General features: G+C 38.8%; 1 protein-coding gene across 5 annotated transcripts in view; it reads left to right on the top strand.

Annotated features, from left to right (window-relative positions):
• The first annotated feature begins 3300 nt into the window (after positions 1 to 3300).
• mllt10 (MLLT10 histone lysine methyltransferase DOT1L cofactor) overlaps positions 3301 to 17972 on the top strand; it is a 44603-nt gene continuing 29931 nt past the window's right edge. For all 5 annotated transcript variants that reach the window (XM_055037487.1, XM_055037484.1, XM_055037486.1 and 2 more), the window contains exons 1-6: positions 3301 to 3717; positions 6327 to 6406; positions 8127 to 8181; positions 10747 to 10856; positions 10948 to 11051; positions 11417 to 11510. In XM_055037487.1, coding sequence (XP_054893462.1) covers positions 3555 to 3717; positions 6327 to 6406; positions 8127 to 8181; positions 10747 to 10856; positions 10948 to 11051; positions 11417 to 11510 — 606 coding nt within the window. In that variant the 5' untranslated portion in view covers positions 3301 to 3554. The remainder of the gene's footprint in view (positions 3718 to 6326; positions 6407 to 8126; positions 8182 to 10746; positions 10857 to 10947; positions 11052 to 11416; positions 11511 to 17972) is intronic.

The raw sequence follows: 17972 nt of genomic DNA, 5'->3' as shown, positions 1-17972 counted from the left end.
AAAAAAATAAATAAAAGAATAATAGTTTAATAGTTAATAATAATAGTTTAATTCCAAAGGAAGTGTTGCTTAAACCTGTAAGGGTGATTGCTTGAATGCAGATGTCCTAATTCACACACATCAGGATTTATTCTGCAATCCCCTTGTGAGTCCCCATTTCCCAACACACACACACACACACACACCCACACACACACACACACACACACACACACACACACACACAAAACATTTTAAAATGCAATATTCCTTTCTTTCTTTTGGTAAAAGAAAGAAAGGACTCATTACAAAGAGTACAGCCTAGACATCTGATTTGCAGGATGCATTGCTTTTGCAAGTTGCTTCTTTTTCTGCAATTCTTTCTCCTTGCATGCTCCATGTTTCCCATTATACACTTACGAAACTCTAAAATTTCACCCGTCTTGTAAAAACATAGCCACAACCACATGAAAAGTGTTGTTGTGGGGAGAGGAGGGACAAACTAAGTGGAGTGTATTTTTTTTTAAAGTTTGTCCTTAACTCTTTTAAGCATTTGCATGCTAAGTTCACGGTGTTGCTTAAATTCTCAAAAATTGAGTTGTCAACTGGTTCAACTACAGTGCAAGATTTCTGTCTGAATCCAAGAATAAAGTCAACTGAGCTAATAACCAATAGAGGAGATTGTGATGAGCTTTTGCTTTTTTCTGTGTGTCTATCCATGGCTGGAATAAAATACATACTCTTTCAAGAAAAAAAAATCAACTAATTCTGTTGGTTTAGTTTTTAGTTTAAATAGAGAATAAATTACATAAAGTATTATCTGCAATTTGGGGACTTAAACAGGAAGAAGGCAGCATCAGTGCTGTTTTCTGTTTGCAAAGACATCTTTTCTTTGACATCCCGAGCAGCATTACGTGTTATTTGTGCAGACTCTGACTTAATCAAAAAGCAAGTTATAAAAATTATTTCCCATTTTCAGCATTCTCATCAGCGATACGGGCCTTTCCACCATCGCTGCCCCCCTCCTTTCGCCTCCCTTTGTTCTCTCTGGCTCTAATAGGTTTCCCCCTGCCACACACCATTCACTTTTTTTTTTTTTTACTTCTTCTTCTTTTTAACCCCCACCGCACACACACACCCCCATCCCCATTTTAGTGCAAGGTCCAGTGTCGACTGGAGCATTTGAGCAATTTGAAATTAAAGCAAACAATGGGCAGGCACTCCCAGGGACCTCTCGCTCACCATATTACACGGAGGACGCTCGTGTGCTCCTGCACATTACTGGCAAGTCATTACGTTTCTCTGGAAACCGAGCGCAGGAGCACGCTCACAGGAGTCACTGATGCAAGCAGCAGCTGAGTGCTTGGAATGGCGTGTGTGAGTGTGTGTGAGCATCCTTGACAACGGCATGGAGAACTGTCAAAACAAAGCGGACTACTGACATGCTGATATGCAGCTACATACAATACATACCTTCGCAGGTTTTACGTTTTAGGGAGTTTTTTGGCTTAAGAACTCACCTTTGTGCTTAAATTTCCCTTCGTAATAATAATAATAATAAAAAAAACTGATGGTGATTCTGTAATGATTTAAGGTGAAGCACTTAAATCGCACCATTCATTTGAAACTTTTGCTGTTTCAAATGTATGGTTTAACTTAGTTTACAGCAGAATATAAACATATACATTCACTGGAAGGAAAAGAAAAAGGAAATTAAGGGAATAACTTTATATTTTTCCCCCTGGCAGCCAATGCAATGTGGTGGGTGCGGTTGCCCTGCAGTGTCAAAAACTTCAGAAACAGATTTTTTTTTCGTTTGTTTTTTAATAAAATGATTTCATAATTGCATTTTTAAATGTAAATAAAACAGTTTCGATTTATAACCTCGCGAGTCGCCATGAAACGTTTTCCCAGTGTGAAACACAGAGGCTAATTGTCCTTAACCACTGTTCAAATGAAGAAGGAGAAGTAAACAAAACATTGGTAAAAGGCAGGTATGTGCTGATCTTCGTAAGTCTGCAAACGGCTGCAAAAACAGAACTGCTCACGTAAACATTTCAATATTTAGAGTCGGAGGAAAAATGTAAAACTGTGACAGTAACCCAGACGAACAAGGCAGGAAGAGGACCAGAGTTTATTTGGCTGCAACCGACAGTGGGGGAGGGTGAACACTGAGAGTAAAGGAAAATACACAAGATTATTTAAATGGGCAACTTTTAACATATAATCAATAAACATCTCAAGTGACATAATGTGGGTGAGAACAACTTGGCTAGTAATAAATTATGCACAATTTTTTAAAACTTGTTTGCTTACTAAACAATAAAACCATTAGAGTTGATGAAATGTGGAGTTAGATCTTTCTTATCAGAGTTTTGCTACATGAATTTAAGCAACAAATCATCATTACAAGCGTTTCCACTTGAATAACCTGTATTACAGTCAACATCAGTTACTAAAACCATTTTGCATTTGGTCGAAACTTATTCATTCATAGCATTTAATCCAAAGTTTCCTTGGTGCAGGGCGACCCGGCAAAGAGAAGTGCCTTTAAAAAGAAATTATTTTCCAGGATTCACATAGAAAGTAGGAGCTGACCTTGCACATCTCTCTCATGCATGTAATGAGTGCAACGTTTCAATGGCAAAATAACCACTTAGTTTGAAGTATGTCAATATAACAACTTGTAATTTGAGAAAAAAAAATCTATTGAAAATATAACAGCTACATTCCAAGTTTTTCTTGGTATGTATTTTGCACAATTTCAATTCGTCTGAACACGAAGAGTTTAGCAGAGCATTGTTCTGTCTGAGGTATATAGTCACAAGTGCAAACGTTTAAATTGCATTTAATTTTTTTTCAAACATATATTTGTTTTGTGCTGCCGCAATAACAGTCATGTTTCACTACAAAGGATGCAGGAAGAACTGACATTGGATCAGATTCTTTAGGGAGTGTAACTTTTCTCAGAGGAAATTTTTTTCAAACCACAACCTAAAAGCAGAGCTAATGGATGTAAGGGATTCCCTCAAATTACCTTCTCCTTGACTAATATGCAATATTGTTAAATTAAATCAATCATTCATTTATTCTCTTTAGCTTTTTTTTGTAAGCAAACTTAATCTCTAATCTTTCGCATAATATTTTCCTCAGAATTCAACATGTCTGCGCAGCTTCTTGTTACTCTGTTGTTGACTGAGTTTAGCAAAGTGGAGTCTCCTTTCTTCCCACGTCCATGAGGGACCCAAAATAAAAGAAGAAGAAGAAAAAAAAAAACCCGAACCGTTACTGACGTCGCTCTAATCACTCACCGTGCGTCGTTACGCATTTCCTGTTCGCTACGAAGTTCCCCCTCTGCTCCACCGTCGAGCCCTGACGGCGATGTTTTGGTGAAAACAAAATAGTGCCTCGAAAAGGAACGCAAACACGCCTAAAACATGACATGTCGGTGGAGTGGCACCTAGAACGGCGCTGCGGATAAAACGACGGTCGTCTTCGACGAAGTTTTTTTTTTTTTTTTTTTTTTTCTGCGGTCAGTCCTTGTGTGTTCCTCCGCATGTCCGCTTTCCTCGTAGATGGTCTGCGGCGAGCGTTGTCTGACGGCGGACGACAAGCTGTTGACGAGTAACATGAAGGAGATGATCGGCGGTTGCTGTGTGTGTTCGGACGAACGCGGCTGGGCGGAGAATCCGCTGGTGTACTGCGACGGCCACGGCTGCAACGTCGCCGTGCACCAAGGTGAGCTGCTAGCCAAGCTTTAGCCGTTAGCCCTCATGCTAGTTAGCGTTGTCTTGTTGAAAGGTTAGCCTCCTCCTCCTCCTCCCCGCTCCTCTCTGCCTGGTTCCCACCAAGGCCGAGCCGAGGTCAGGCTCCGCACATGCTGCCGGGCTCCTCGCTGCTTCGGCTCGCCGGCTAGCTCAGCTTGCACGCTGATGGGAGCTGACAGCGGCAGCATGAACACGTTGCTGGCTGCGAGCTGTTGCCATTGTTTCCTTGTCAGAAGCTGTTACGAAAGAGGAAAGGACCACACTCCCTTTGGGGGGCGGGAGGGGGTGGGGGACTTCAAATTGAGGTAATAATACTGGTCTAAAATCAGGCAAACCTAGAAAGCAAACGTCCAAGTGCAGTCCGAGCACCACAACACTCTGCAGGCAGGGTCCCACTACAACAGCTGAGATGACTCAGATGATGATGTCTGATGTTTACATTAGCAACAGCTATCCATGTGTCCACTTAGTAAACACAGCCAAAGACAGAAGCTGCTAACAACTGTAAACAGATCCAAACAGCTGATCAGCGTGTTTTGTTTTTTGTCTTTTGGAAGCTGCTACTGAACTTTTGTTGGCAAATACTTTGTTAGTAATTCGGTTCAAAAAGTGGTACTTGTATATTTGTAGATTCAGTACACCAAGGCTGTATTTTGAGTTTTTTTTTTTTCCAGTTAGTTTTATTATGCCTTACACCAAGTGAAGAATTAAGACTGTTACTTTACAGCAATTTTGAAGACAAATTATGTCATTGCTTTATGGCATGGCCATGTTAGACTTGCTTAAACATGAGGACGACTCATAATTTGACAACTATCAAGAAAACTGTCATTGCCCAGAAGAGTGCTGTCTTGGAGATGTTGTATGTATAGAACGTTGAGTGGAAGGAAAACAGTATGGTAGGGAAAACAATTGGATGGACAACAGGCCTTAAATAAAGCCCTAAGAAGATTGCAAAGCAAAGCCCAAAGAGTCCATATGAGATTCATGAGGCGTTTCTAAAAGCTGAAAATTTTGGAGTGTTTTATGCATCTGAACTTACATTGAGACATATGAAAAGTTGTGACCTATTATCAAAAATAGAGACTCCCAAGAAATGCCCAGCAAGTGTTGTTTTTTACTGAATGTTATAGTTTTAGTCATAAGAAAACTGGTCCCTTTATTTTGCCAAAGGCACAAATTTATTATTGTGATTTCTTTTTTTTCATACTGAAAGCAGCTGCAAAGAACGTATTGCCTTGAATACAAAATTGATTTCAGATTATTTCCGTTTTTGACCGACTTTACTTGGCACAGGAGTCGGAGTTTTACTTCTCAAATCAGTTGTTTTTTTTGTATGAAAGTAGTTGAAATCATTAAAATAAACCACTTAGCTGTTTTAAAAAAAATCCCTCAGCTTTAGGTAAAATAAACACAGTCTCATTGCACTGTACTTCAAAACCATGACCCATTTATTTTTGTAGCAGGAGTGAAAAAGGAAAAAAAAAACAAAGAATGATACTCTGGGTGTGTTTTATTTGTACTATTGGTCAGGATTCTCACTACCATGACAACAACTTGAACTCATTTAGCATCTAAACAGGTCGATCCGTCTGTCAACGCAAAGCCTGGGCATGTTTTTCCCACACCTTGCTGCACGCTGCTGGTGAGCAGGCTGAAAGATAAAATAAAAAAAACTTCTCCAGTTGAGAGCCTGAGCAAAAATCTTGGCACCCAGAAGAAGAAAAGTAAAAACAGATGAACTATTAAACCGCAACACAAAAACTGGAAAGCTAAAAGACAGGTTGCTATACTTTACAGCTAACTGCTCAAACAGTGTGTTGTCAACTAAAATTGGGATTATATGTTGTGTTGTTTCTCCTAAAAAAAAAAAGCAAGAATTTGGAAGCCAGTTCTTTTTCTGTTAAACATATGCAATATTTATTTAGCTTGGAGTCCGGTTTAGTTTGCCTAGCAACATAAAAAAGTCTCCCAAGCCTTTAAGTGATTGGATCAGCTGTCCTTGTTCTCAGGATTTTGGATTATAGCTTTTCATTCCAGTGGATTATGGGCCCTGGTCACATCAGAGATAATCTGGAAATGTGTAGGGGTAGGCTATTTAAGATGCTCTTGCAGTATTTAGGGCAGCTGGATCGGTGTGTTTACCTGCATTGTTGTGTAAATGCTTACGTGCCAAAAAATGTGGTTTGATTTTGGAAATCTTTTTTTTTGTGTGTGTGGATGCTGATGAAACAGGGGCTGGAGTGAGATTTGCTGAGCTATGATGGGTGTTAGTAGCAGCATTGGAAATGTACATCCAGAGCAACTGATAATTGTAGCCAAACTGCTGATTTAATGACAGCTGGACATTTTTCCCCCCTGACCTTCAATATTTGTTTAAAAATTATACATTTACCCCGAATGCTGCTACATGAGCTTTTCATTAATTATTCAGTGACTACATGTATGGAACTTTAAGAATGAGGTTAAAATAAAGCACATAGGGTAAATACACCGACAGACTAGTTTTACTGTTTGTTGTAATAATGATCGTAAATGTTTTACCTGTAATAATGTCTGATTATTTCTGCCTCTCTTCAGCTTGCTATGGAATTGTTCAGGTGCCGACTGGTCCGTGGTTCTGCAGAAAGTGTGAATCCCAGGAGAGAGCGGCCCGTGTGGTGAGTACTTTACTTTTTCTTTCCCTTTTGTCTTTTTAGGACCTATTTTGGTTGCTTAATCATAAACGAAACATAACATTACACACCATTTTGACACGTTTTCCAAAGTTATTAAGAAATGTCTGCGACGAGCCTTGGCCATCACACCTCTTGGTTGGAACCAGTAGTAGCAGCTTTTATCTTAAGATAGTGTCAAGGGGTAGGGTAAGACGTTTTGCTCTATTCTACCACTCTTATCAGTGGATGTGACACCAATTTTTCGCTATAACCATTGGTTTTAAAATTTGTTCTTATTTGTAATCTTTTGCCCAATAAAATGGCAAAAATGTTCACATGCATTAATCTTCCAGTAGTATGTTCGAGAGCACCAGAAAGCAGAAAAATAACTGCAATTTGGAAAGGCTATGGCTAATTTAACATGCAACACTGCACTTAGATGGAGCAACATCCTTTGTTCTTTTATATACCAAAGCCTTCCTTAGGTAAATGCACAGCTCAATGGCTGGTAAAACTAATTGAGATTTGCAGTCTCAGACCTGTGGCTACACAAACTACAGCAAACTTAATAAACTGGAACAAAGCTTTGAAGAAAAGTTGGCAAAACTTCTTTCGCCATTATAAAACAGACCTATCTGGCCTTGTTTAAACAACAATCTTGTACCTATTAGAGTTAACATTGGCTGAGACTGCTGGATGTAGTAATACGCCACATCAGCTGAAACTGGTCAGTTTGCTTTGTGCGGCCTTGTCAAGAGTGGCAGAAACTTGTGAATTTGTTATCAGTCAGGTCTACAACGGTATCCATGTTTGTGTGAAAAAGAAAAATGCAGGAAGCACAGATGAGAGAGGGGAGAAAAGAGGCATATATCTGATATTATTATTGCAATATTTACCAGTATTGCCTCCTTTGCAAAAACTTCTAAAATCATGCAACTGTTGTACCTCTTTTCTATTGTAGTTCTTGATTTGGACCATATGGGCAGTTGCCCAGGGTGGTATTAGAATAGGGAGCACACACAAATGCTAGATCGAAAAATATGTAACATATCAGTCACTTGCGCATAGACCAAGTTTTCTATTGTTATGACTGCATACAGTCAATATGCATTGACTGTATGCAGTCATGTGGTATCACATGTAGTGGCATGTGATACCACTACATGCGTATCAACTTGTTAGTTTTATAATAAGGACCAAATGTGGCAAACTGACCCAGAGCTTTTGGCTGGATGCTCCCTAAGTGTAAATATTTGTAAAATACTCATGGTATGCTGCTAAATAAACCATAACACTTTTCAGTAAACCACAATATTTGTAATTGCCACCTTTGCTACCATTTCAAAAGCAGCATTTTGATGGAAGATTTGTTGAGGGGAGATTAAGCTGAAGCATTTTTAGGTTTTAAAGGGATTTATGAAGCAACCCTAAAGTTAGTTAATATCACTTTAGGTGATTTGTGACAAAGTGTAGCTGAGAAGGAGCTGACTCATCAGAAGCAATGCAGAAAGCTGATGGGCTGGAACCTTCCCTGTGCTTATAGTCCCTCTGAGGAATAACGGACCTCAGATGGCAGATGAAATTTGGGTGTTTTCCTTAAACGTTGCTGGCGGAACACCCCACAGTTGGTACCAGTCCAGCTCAAGTCCAGAAACACTTCCGTTCTCTTGTGTTGACTTGTTGTTCCTGACCCATTTTTTTCCCCCCCTTTTTTCCCCGACAGAGATGTGAGCTCTGTCCCCACAAAGACGGAGCCCTCAAGAGGACGGACAACGGAGGTAGATCCGATCCCACACGCTCCCATGTTGTCATTATTTACACGTCGCCGGCATGTTGATGGACCGTTAGCCGACTGAGAGAGTTATGTTGCTGTTTGTTGTGTGTGAGTGCGTGTGTGTGTGCACACCGGTCTGTTTTATAGGAGTGTTTGAGTGTGTGTGTATGTTTATGAGGGGGCGGGCTGGCATGAGTATAGTGCACGGCCTGTGAGGAGTCTCCCCTTTGGGGTTCATGGAGAGGTCATCTTGGTGGAGACTGTAAATATTCTCTGTGCATGTAAGTGTGTGTGTGAGGCAGTCAGAGAGAGGCACAGCTGTGGGATTGTGTCCAGGCCTGCAGGGAGGCATGGGGACAACACTAACACACACCATTTTACTACTTTCTCTTTTATTTTACCCTTCTCATGACCCCTCTCTGTCTCTTCTTTCCTTCCTCACCAAACCCTTTCCCTCATTTCTTCCGGCTCTTGTCGGCCCCTCCTCACTTGTTAGTGTGTTTATTTGTACTTTCAGGTGGGACAGTAATAAGGCAGAGGAGAAGAATTTGGGGTCGTTAGCGGTATTTCCATTACAACTGTACGCAAAACTTTGGGGATATTCCAGTAATTCCAAAAACCCCCCAGCAAATTCAAAGTTATCGTCCTACCACTTTCTCTCATCTTATTCGCCTTTTCCACCAGCAGTAACATCCAGATGTTGATCACACAATTCGTGTGATGCAAAATAAAAACAGTTTTACGAAATGCAGTAATTTCGATACAGTTGAAAAACCACTTGACCCAAACGCAAAAACCTTTAATCATAAACCGTGAATTTTCTCAAAATTGACGTTTCCATTAAGTTAATTTATTTTTGTAATTTCAATTTGCGCAATTATGTGATCAATGGAAACGCAGCTATTGACGCAGCATTCATTTGCTTGTTGTTTAGAGCAGAGCAATACTGAATTGTCATGGAGTTGGTTACATCAGACACATCTGTAAAACACAGTGGAAAAAAAGTTCAAACGTGAGGCAGCAGATTGAAAGTTTAGCTCCTGATTTAAAAAGTCTAGTTTAGTGAGGAAACCAAATTAAAGCTTGTTTTCTTGGCGTCTTGAGCTAAGATGAACTAAAGAGCAAAAAAGGTCAATGCCTAAACTGAGGAACACTGTGTTGCTTTTATAGGCCTGTTTTATTGGGCTCTTCCAGATTCTTGGAGGGTCTTCCAAACAACAACATGCCCACATTTCACACCCGCTCCACCCTGCCGTCCCGCCCCTCTGGCCTTCTCCCCCAGTCCCACTCAGCAGGTCAAAGGCAGGTCATGGGTTCAACTGTAAGTTTAAGCCTGTATGTGTTTCAGCTGTTGATGGGAGGGGGAACAGACACCTTCAGTGTGGCTGCAGAGACTCCCACCTCCATTTGACCTGCTGGTAACCTCGGCCAACTCCTCCTCAACTTATCGTCAATTTTGTTGCCCCTGCGACCGTGCCCTGCTGTCACTCTGCAGCCCTGCAGTTTGTCTTTGTTGACGGGGCAGCTGTGTGTGTGTGTGTGTGTGTGTGTGTGTGTGTGTGTGTGTGTGTGTGTGTGTGTGTGTGTGTGTGTGTGTGTGTGTTTTAGAAGTCAACGAACAGATGCTTCAGAACAGAGGCAAATAAATTAAAGCGGTTGACTATTTCAATGTTTTTATTTTCACCTTTTTAATGACAGATAAAAATAGATTTAAAAAATTGTAAAAAGATTAAAATACTTTTTTTTGTGCTGATTTCTGTTACGTTTTCACTAAACGGGCTTTTATGAGACTACATATAACTGTAAGAAAAAAATGTGCTGGTATTGCAGTTCCACAAAAAAACTATTTTTACTGCTACTAAAATGGTAATTATTTAAGGACATATCTAAAACAGTTTCTATTGTTAATTAGATATTGATAAGTAGACACATACACACACACATACAATTAAAACATTCAGCAGAACAGTCCCAGTTTAAAAATAACAAATTATTTAATCTACATATGTTTTCAATATCAAGAATTACATTTTACTTCAGTTCTAAAAACAAGATTATATTTAGAGTTTATTTTAGTCACATTATTTCAACACATGTAATGTTGGAAGGCTTGACTAAAATGTAGGAAAAAAGACTTGTTTAATTTTGTAGCAGTCCAAGAGTTTCTAAGTAAAAAATTCTTAATGTGCAAGATGTTATTGGAGATACTTCAATTAATGGGCCAATAGGATAGGATTGGTCTGCAGAAATATGTGTGAACTGGTCAGTACAACACTTTCTTTGAGACGTCAAATTGTAGGAATCTTAAACTGGAACTTTTAAGCTCTTTGATGCGTATTTCTTTACTGTCCACTTGTTGGCTTGGTTTTTCTCTCTGAACAGTTAAGTCTTTGTTGGACTCCTAGAAGTCACTACATTTTCTGCATATTTATTTCCTCCTGCTTTAAATTCACAAGTTACAAGGAATGGATTAAATAAATCCACACATCACATCAAATGTTGCAGAATTTGTTACACATGGTTAACATTTTCAAACCGGTATATGTTTATTCTTTGTGGGTGTTTTCAGGCTGGGCCCACGTGGTTTGTGCCCTGTACATCCCTGAAGTGGAGTTTGCTAACGTTTCAACCATGGAGCCAATAGTTCTACAGTCTGTCCCCCATGAACGCTACAACAAGGTAGAGACACCACAGAAAACTTGCAAAATTTAAAATGTGAAAATGTAAGTTTTTCCTTTCCTACAATGAACTTTGGTCGCTCTGTGTGCAGACATGTTACATCTGTGAAGAGCAGGGCAGAGAGAGTAAAGCCGCCACTGGAGCCTGCATGACCTGCAACAAACACGGCTGCAGACAGGCCTTCCACGTGACATGGTGAGGCTTGCGTGGGAGCCAACTCATCGGCCACCAGCGTTTTCCTGCTCCACATTTTTATTCTGGGCTCCATGTTTCTCCTCAGCTGTGTGCTAACCTTTATGACATGTTGAGCTAAGAAATTGGCCCAGGAATTTAGTTTTTTTAAAAAAAAAATACAATTCCTGCAACTCAACTGCTTAAAAGCACTAGGAAAATTTTTGCAAAAGCCATGAAGTTTTCTGTCTGTTAGTTTAGTCAACATTAGTTTTGAAGGCATTTTCTAATGTTGCCTAAAATATATGTAAAGTCTTGGAAATGTAGTGCATTTACTAACCAAAACCTATTTTTTATTATTTTTTTAATTTCATCTTCTGCCTCCACAGTGCCCAGTTTGCAGGACTATTATGCGAAGAACAAGGCTCTGATGCAGATAACGTCAAGTATTGTGGATACTGCAAATACCATCACAGCAAACTGGTAAGTGCCCCAATATAATGATTGCATGCCTTTTATTATATACTAACACACAATTTCACACCACATTGGATTTAAAATTCTCTTTGACTTCAAATGGTTGGTCTGGGTCAGCAGTCATCTGCTTTTGTGTACGTTTCAGCCATTAATAACGAGTGAAATGAATTCTTTTTCTTTCTTTAATTCAAACTAGACTTCTGTGGAGAGCAATGTAGTAGATTACCTTCTGAGAGACTCAGTTTTGATGAGCACACACATCTCTTTTTTTTTTTAACACCTAAAGCTCAGGATAATTAAGCCGAAGACAAATTCTGTCTCAAAGAGTTTTCCTTTGTTACAGAAACCAACCTCATTAATTTCATTTTTCTTCTTACAAATGTGCTTTTCTCGTACATATTTGTCTTGGTTACAAGGAAGACAGTCAGCTGAAAGAGTGAAAGGTCATGGTGTGAAATCTGAAGGAGTGCTGCCCATTATGTGTATTGATGGTAGTGTTTTCCTGAAATGCTACAGCAGACTATAGGCCAGCTACATGTGGCCTGTAGTCACGTGTGGCTAATTAACCTACTAAAATCACCTTGCTAAAATCATCCTCTGAGAAGACCAAATAACAGGAAGTGATTATATCTTAGCATGTATGTTAAAAAAATTCTGCATACGTCTGTAAAAAAAAAAAAAAAAGAAAGATAGAAAACAAATATTTGACTGAATTTTCCCAGTTCTTGTGAATTATACTCTTATTTCTTCTTTGTTGAGCTGATAAAGAATTTTTTTTAATTACTTGCCCCAAATACATTTCAAATAGTGATTGTCAGCACTTCCACTTGTGCTCTCTATGTCCTCTTGGGTGTTGATGTATCAAAAGCAGCACACATGTTGATTTTTGTTTTGTTTCTGCTTTTCTTTTTGTTCTTACTTTTTTGGCTTCCATTTCTCTTCTGTCCTTCCTTTAATACTGCTCTGTTCTGTTAAAACCATGTGTTTTGTTATCTTCTCTAGACATTCTTGTGCTTCCTATCTTTGGTCTCTCCAATACTTTTAGTGTGCTTCACAGAATCCATCATGGCACTCCTTTTTTCTTCCTAATATGGTTTCAATTCATCTGTCCCTCTCCACCTGCCATTGTTCCTCCCTTTATTCCCTATCTATTACGATACTACTCCCCATAATTTACATATGTTGAAAATACTGAGCTTGGTTTCAGGTTTTTGACTCGAATAGTCCTTTTTGCTGAAACTTAATGCATTTGAAAATTTGAAAGCGATTTGTTATTATCTTAAATTTCACCAGCCTTTACAATCTGCAAATTATTGACTCCTTTTGCATGATCACAGCCATTTGTAATCTCTGTTTTAGAACATCTGTTCGTTGTCAGAGTGAATGCAGTCCCAAAGTAATAAGAATAGGCAAATACACCAACAGAAAATAGACAACAAAATTCAACACTTGTTTGCCGTTCGCACATGGACTGAAAAGATCAACTGTTGTGTTTGTCTCACGCTCACCGCCCTGGTCACACATGTCTGCTAAGCATCGGTTGGGGGCAGGGAGTCGAGTGTCTCTGACAACGAAGAGCTTGTACCACTGATTTGCGGAGCAATGGTTGAATAGAGTTGAAGCTACTGTGCACAAACACGTCCATACAGGCAGCATTTTCCAGTGTTAACAAATGCTGATGGAAAGACTCATGCTGGCACATTGATTACATTGATCGTATATGATTTGCTTTGGATGCTGGGGTATAATGTCATTACGATTGGACTGTCTGGATGACAGGAATGTACGCGGGGGAATTAATGATAGGGAAAAAAAAACAATGCTGTCAACAGAATGGGTTTCATAAGATGGCTCTTGATGGATATTTACGCCATGTTAGCAACATATGGTGTTTGACTGGATTTGGTCTGTAAACCTAATTTCAAATTATGATTAATCTGCTTAGCTCTTGGGTACAGTGAATTCATTTTTCATCCTGTGTGAGTTATTTTACTTCTGTTTATATATAGATGCACCACCTTTCATATTCTCCTTTACTGGGGAGCTCTGGGAAGCTGTTGTTTTTGGACATGTTTATGGCCGAGAGCAGCAAGCTTTGTTGCAAAACTTTTGAAACTAGTCTTTGGACAAGATCCAAGAATGGTTCAAGTCAGTTCTCTCAGTTATACTGTAAACAGATGTCATTTGTTGCATTATTTGGTTTATCCTGTGACTCTATTTTGAGCAAGAAATCCCCCCCAAACAATGAAACTCAACATAATGACATTCTGAAACTTAACACATCTTTTACCGCAATCAAACAAAAAAAATGAAAGAAGAAAACACACTTTTTTGCTTTTGGTAATTTTTGGCCTGAAAATTAAACTTTTTTTTTTTTCATACGAACACCTACTGCCACAGTACTTTAATTTTTCCCCAACAGGAACCTGACACATGGCGATTTTTAAACAAAAAAATTATTATTTTCTTTGCCTGATTTTGTCCATAATTTAAGTCAACTTTTTTAGTTTATTCTTATTGTTTTCTTTCTGATCTCAATTTTTAAAAATCAACATTTAGGCTTTTTTTTTCTCTGTGGAGTTCTATCCGGTAACTTGGAGTCCTCTTTACTTTTTAGCGAAGGAGCAAGGGCCGTGGTAGTAGGTCTCAAAGCTTAAGTGACTCTTCCTCACATTCTATGGATAGACCCACAGAGCAGGACAAGAAGGTAAGACAGCTCTGTGACCTTACCACCCCTATGCCTCCCACCCACGACTGTGACTCTTCCAGAAACATAGACCGGGCTCACATTGTGGAGGGACAGGAGAAGGTACATTCACTGGGAGTGAGACATAACCCGTTTCTCTTGTTTGAAGGCTTTTTTTGTGTCTAATCTGTGTCTTGTTAAGGCCTTTTATACACCACAACAATAAAAATCCACCAGTATGCACTTTGCACTTTCTGTAGTGGTACATTAACAGCTCAGTGCATTTACTCAATATAAATAATGAAACTTGAGTCTCTTTCTATTTTGGGCAATGCATGGAATTTTTCATTACTTTATAAAAGGTAGTGCTACATCTATTAGAATAGAATAGAAAAAAAAGAAAATACCCTTTACCGTCCCACAGTGGGTAAATTGTGGTGCAACAGCAGCAAAGTGGCACACAATTGAGGCATGTATAGTGACAAAAGGCATAAATGTAAATTATAGAAAGAAAACAGAATTGATATACTGTGAGGGAAAAAGTACAACAGAAAATACTGTGCAGTTTTTAAAAATAGTATACTCCAATCTAAAGTAATGTGCAAATAAGTAGGATAATTAAAAAAATGTACAAAATGTGCATGTGCATTTGTGCATTAAAAATTTACAATCTGAATGAATATGGTTTTGACAATTAAACTTTACTTATGATGCTGGCTTTCATTTGGCTGTAACAGAGATTACCAAGCAGCAAACAACTTGCTCTCCCTACAACACAAAGTAGCAAATTCAGCTGCACATCAAGGTCTGGATGTGCTGTGCTCTTTACAGAGTAGCTCTCTTCTCCCAATGTGGGAGTAGCGCACACTATTCCAGATTGTGCATGTATTCTGTTGGCTGCGAGACCTTGGGAAGTTACATTTTTCAGACTGCAGTTTAAATGTAAAATGTTTTTGTCACAATGGCGATGTGAGGATTAGGCATTGGGTTTAGGAGTTACAGGACACAAGGTGGTAAAAGTTTGAGTAGCAAGTTAGGGGAAGTTTGTTTAAAATAAAATTTAAATAGCTGCAGTCTGGTTGCTAACAGAAAAGAAGCTTGGGCTTCAAAGCTCAGATCAGATTGATCAGCTCAAAACAGATTATAGAGCTGCAAAATATAGTGAATTGCTGTTATCAGAACAGCAAAGTGTGCAGCATTGCAATTAGGCATATGTCTAATTTGATGCAATATAGTGATTGTTTTTGATACTCTTAAGATACTACAGCTGCCATACATGTGACTTATGCATGAATACATAGTCATATTCAATAAATTACACTCTCATTTGTCAGATTAAAAATACCTTTTGAAATTAACTGCCTTTAAGAAGGTATTAAACATGTAAGCCCACATTTCTACTTCAAAAAATAGTTTCTTTATTGGTGTGATGCAATATCATTTTAAATTTGAATATTTAAAATGACATATTCTAATTCTGAAAATTTCATAACAGCTAATGAAATTTTCCACTTTCATGAGCTGCAAGTGGAAAATGGTCATAATTTACAGAAAGGCTTTCAAGCATCCACCATTTTTCTATATCATGTGTTAGTGATGATATTCTTAAAATAAATGGTCTTTCAAATAATAGTCTAATTACATAGATAGGTTTTTGACTTGTTGGATGAATTTCTACTGTTATCTAGGCTCAAACTTGATTTATGGGTTTAGTGGCTGACATGCTAAAACTCATAATGAGTTGCAGTGACATTGTGATTAAGGACTGGAATCGTAAAATAAATGTAAATAATATAAATTAATATTTAGGAGCAGTGCCACATTTCCATGTTTTCTTCCTGTCACAGAATTTTATAAATTTTTGTTCATGAGTGCACAGAGTCCTGGGTAAAATCTTTGCTCAACATGAGACACAATGTAATGCATCATAATAATAAGCTTACTATGACTAATTATGTCCAGTGTGAATTTGGCCTAACAGACTGCAGAGAACCCCAGACTCATTTATCCCCATTCACAACACCTCTGGGATTTGAACTCTGATTCAAGAGTATAAGTAAAGTTATTAGTGTTTAACTTTATTTAAAAAAAAACACACACACTCGCATCACAACTGGCCTTTTCAATGCATCTGTGGAGTTGTTTGTTCACTGCCTCTGGGTTTTCATCACCAAACTTTCCAACAAGTTCTAATTTGAAGAATCCATCCTCCTTTGCTGGATAGCAGCTACAGGGACGAGTGTTTAAGACACGGGTTTTAAATTATAAGAAATTTCCACTGCTTCCTTTCGAGTTTGATTCGTCAACATGAGGACTTTATAAAATGATCAAAGGATTGTGCTCACACAAAACACCCAAGGACAAACACTTCACAGGCTCAGATACTCAAAGAAGGAGATTATTGTTTAGACGTGTGCCAGCGTGAGAGCGTATTTTAGCCAAGGCCATATTGGAACAAGCTGTAGATATCATTTTGTTTGGTGAAACAGCAGGGACGTCACCTACAGTCCATTTCTGCTGTGGAGTGTAGTTTTTACTCCAATTACTACCACAGAAGTTGTAGCTGCCACAATCATTTTCACAACCCTCTCGTTGCCCTTTGCACTGACACAGATTTAGGAAACGTTGTCCTGTAGAAGTTATGAACAAAGCAGCTTGAAGTTGAGCAGTTTCACTACATTAATAAGTCCTGCACCAAATTAACATTGCACACATTTCAAACTGAAAATCAAACCTTTTCTCTAATTTTCTAGAAAATATTGTTCAGATTTTTGTTCTTTTTTTTTTTATATCTGGTGATACTTGAACCTGTTAGGAATAGTAGCAAATAGAGGGTGTAATTCCTTGAGCCTATTTTTTGCATTTTGTTTGTCAGTTTGGGAGATGCATATGGAATAATACTTGATTATGAATTGGAAATGGGCCAGATAGGTTTTTGTTCTCAGTGGTTTTCACCAGTCCAGCTACAGGATGAGTGTTTGTGAATCAAAGTTGTTTCAGTCCATCTCGCTGCTTTTGCTTTTAGCTGTTGTAATTCTCTCTGAGCATTTTGGGAGCATTAAGAGTATCCCTCTCTCTTTCTGCTCAGACTCATAAGCACATACACACCCTATCCCATTTCTTGGGTCAGGGATCAGTCGGGTGAGGTTTGTGTGTGCGTGTTTGTCTGTCTGTCTGCACATGCATCTGTAATGCACTTTGGAGCCTCAGATGTGTGCCCACCTCATGTTAGAGCCTGCAGTCAACCTACAGCAGGGGCTTTGAGATCCCCCACACCGGCTGCTCCGAAAGACCCGCAGGAAACGCACACATCCATACATACATACACAATGACTGGTCAGAGATCCTGCAGGAAGTGGCACAGGGGAATTCCTGCCAGACCAAGGCGGATTATTTTCTCCTTCACTTCCTGTTCTTCTCTTTCTACCCGTCTTCCCTCGCTTCTCCTTCTCCGTCTGACCTCCACCTCATGTGCCCTCTCGTCCTCTTGAGGCCATTGATTTGAACTGGGAAATATCTCAAATACAGCTTCAATCTGAATCAGATAAAACTTCACCATTTTAGCCTAAAAAGAACAATGTTTTTATGCATAACAGCATATTGGAGCTTAATATTTTTTTTTGGTTTGTTTGTTTTTTTTAAATATAAATGTTACATAAAAAAAATCTGTCTCAGTTTAAACATGTTGGATTTAAAAAAATGTTCTTTACTGGATTTCTTATCCTTTTACATCTAAAAAATCCAAACATATAGTAGAAAGATAACATGTCATACTGGTGAAG

This window comes from Poeciliopsis prolifica, unplaced genomic scaffold (assembly GCF_027474105.1).
Source record: "Poeciliopsis prolifica strain line A6 unplaced genomic scaffold, Auburn_PproV2 SCAFFOLD012, whole genome shotgun sequence".
Lineage (NCBI taxonomy): Eukaryota > Metazoa > Chordata > Actinopteri > Cyprinodontiformes > Poeciliidae > Poeciliopsis > Poeciliopsis prolifica.
Note: the sequence above shows the minus strand (reverse complement) of the source record. Positions and strands in the feature narration are given on the sequence as shown.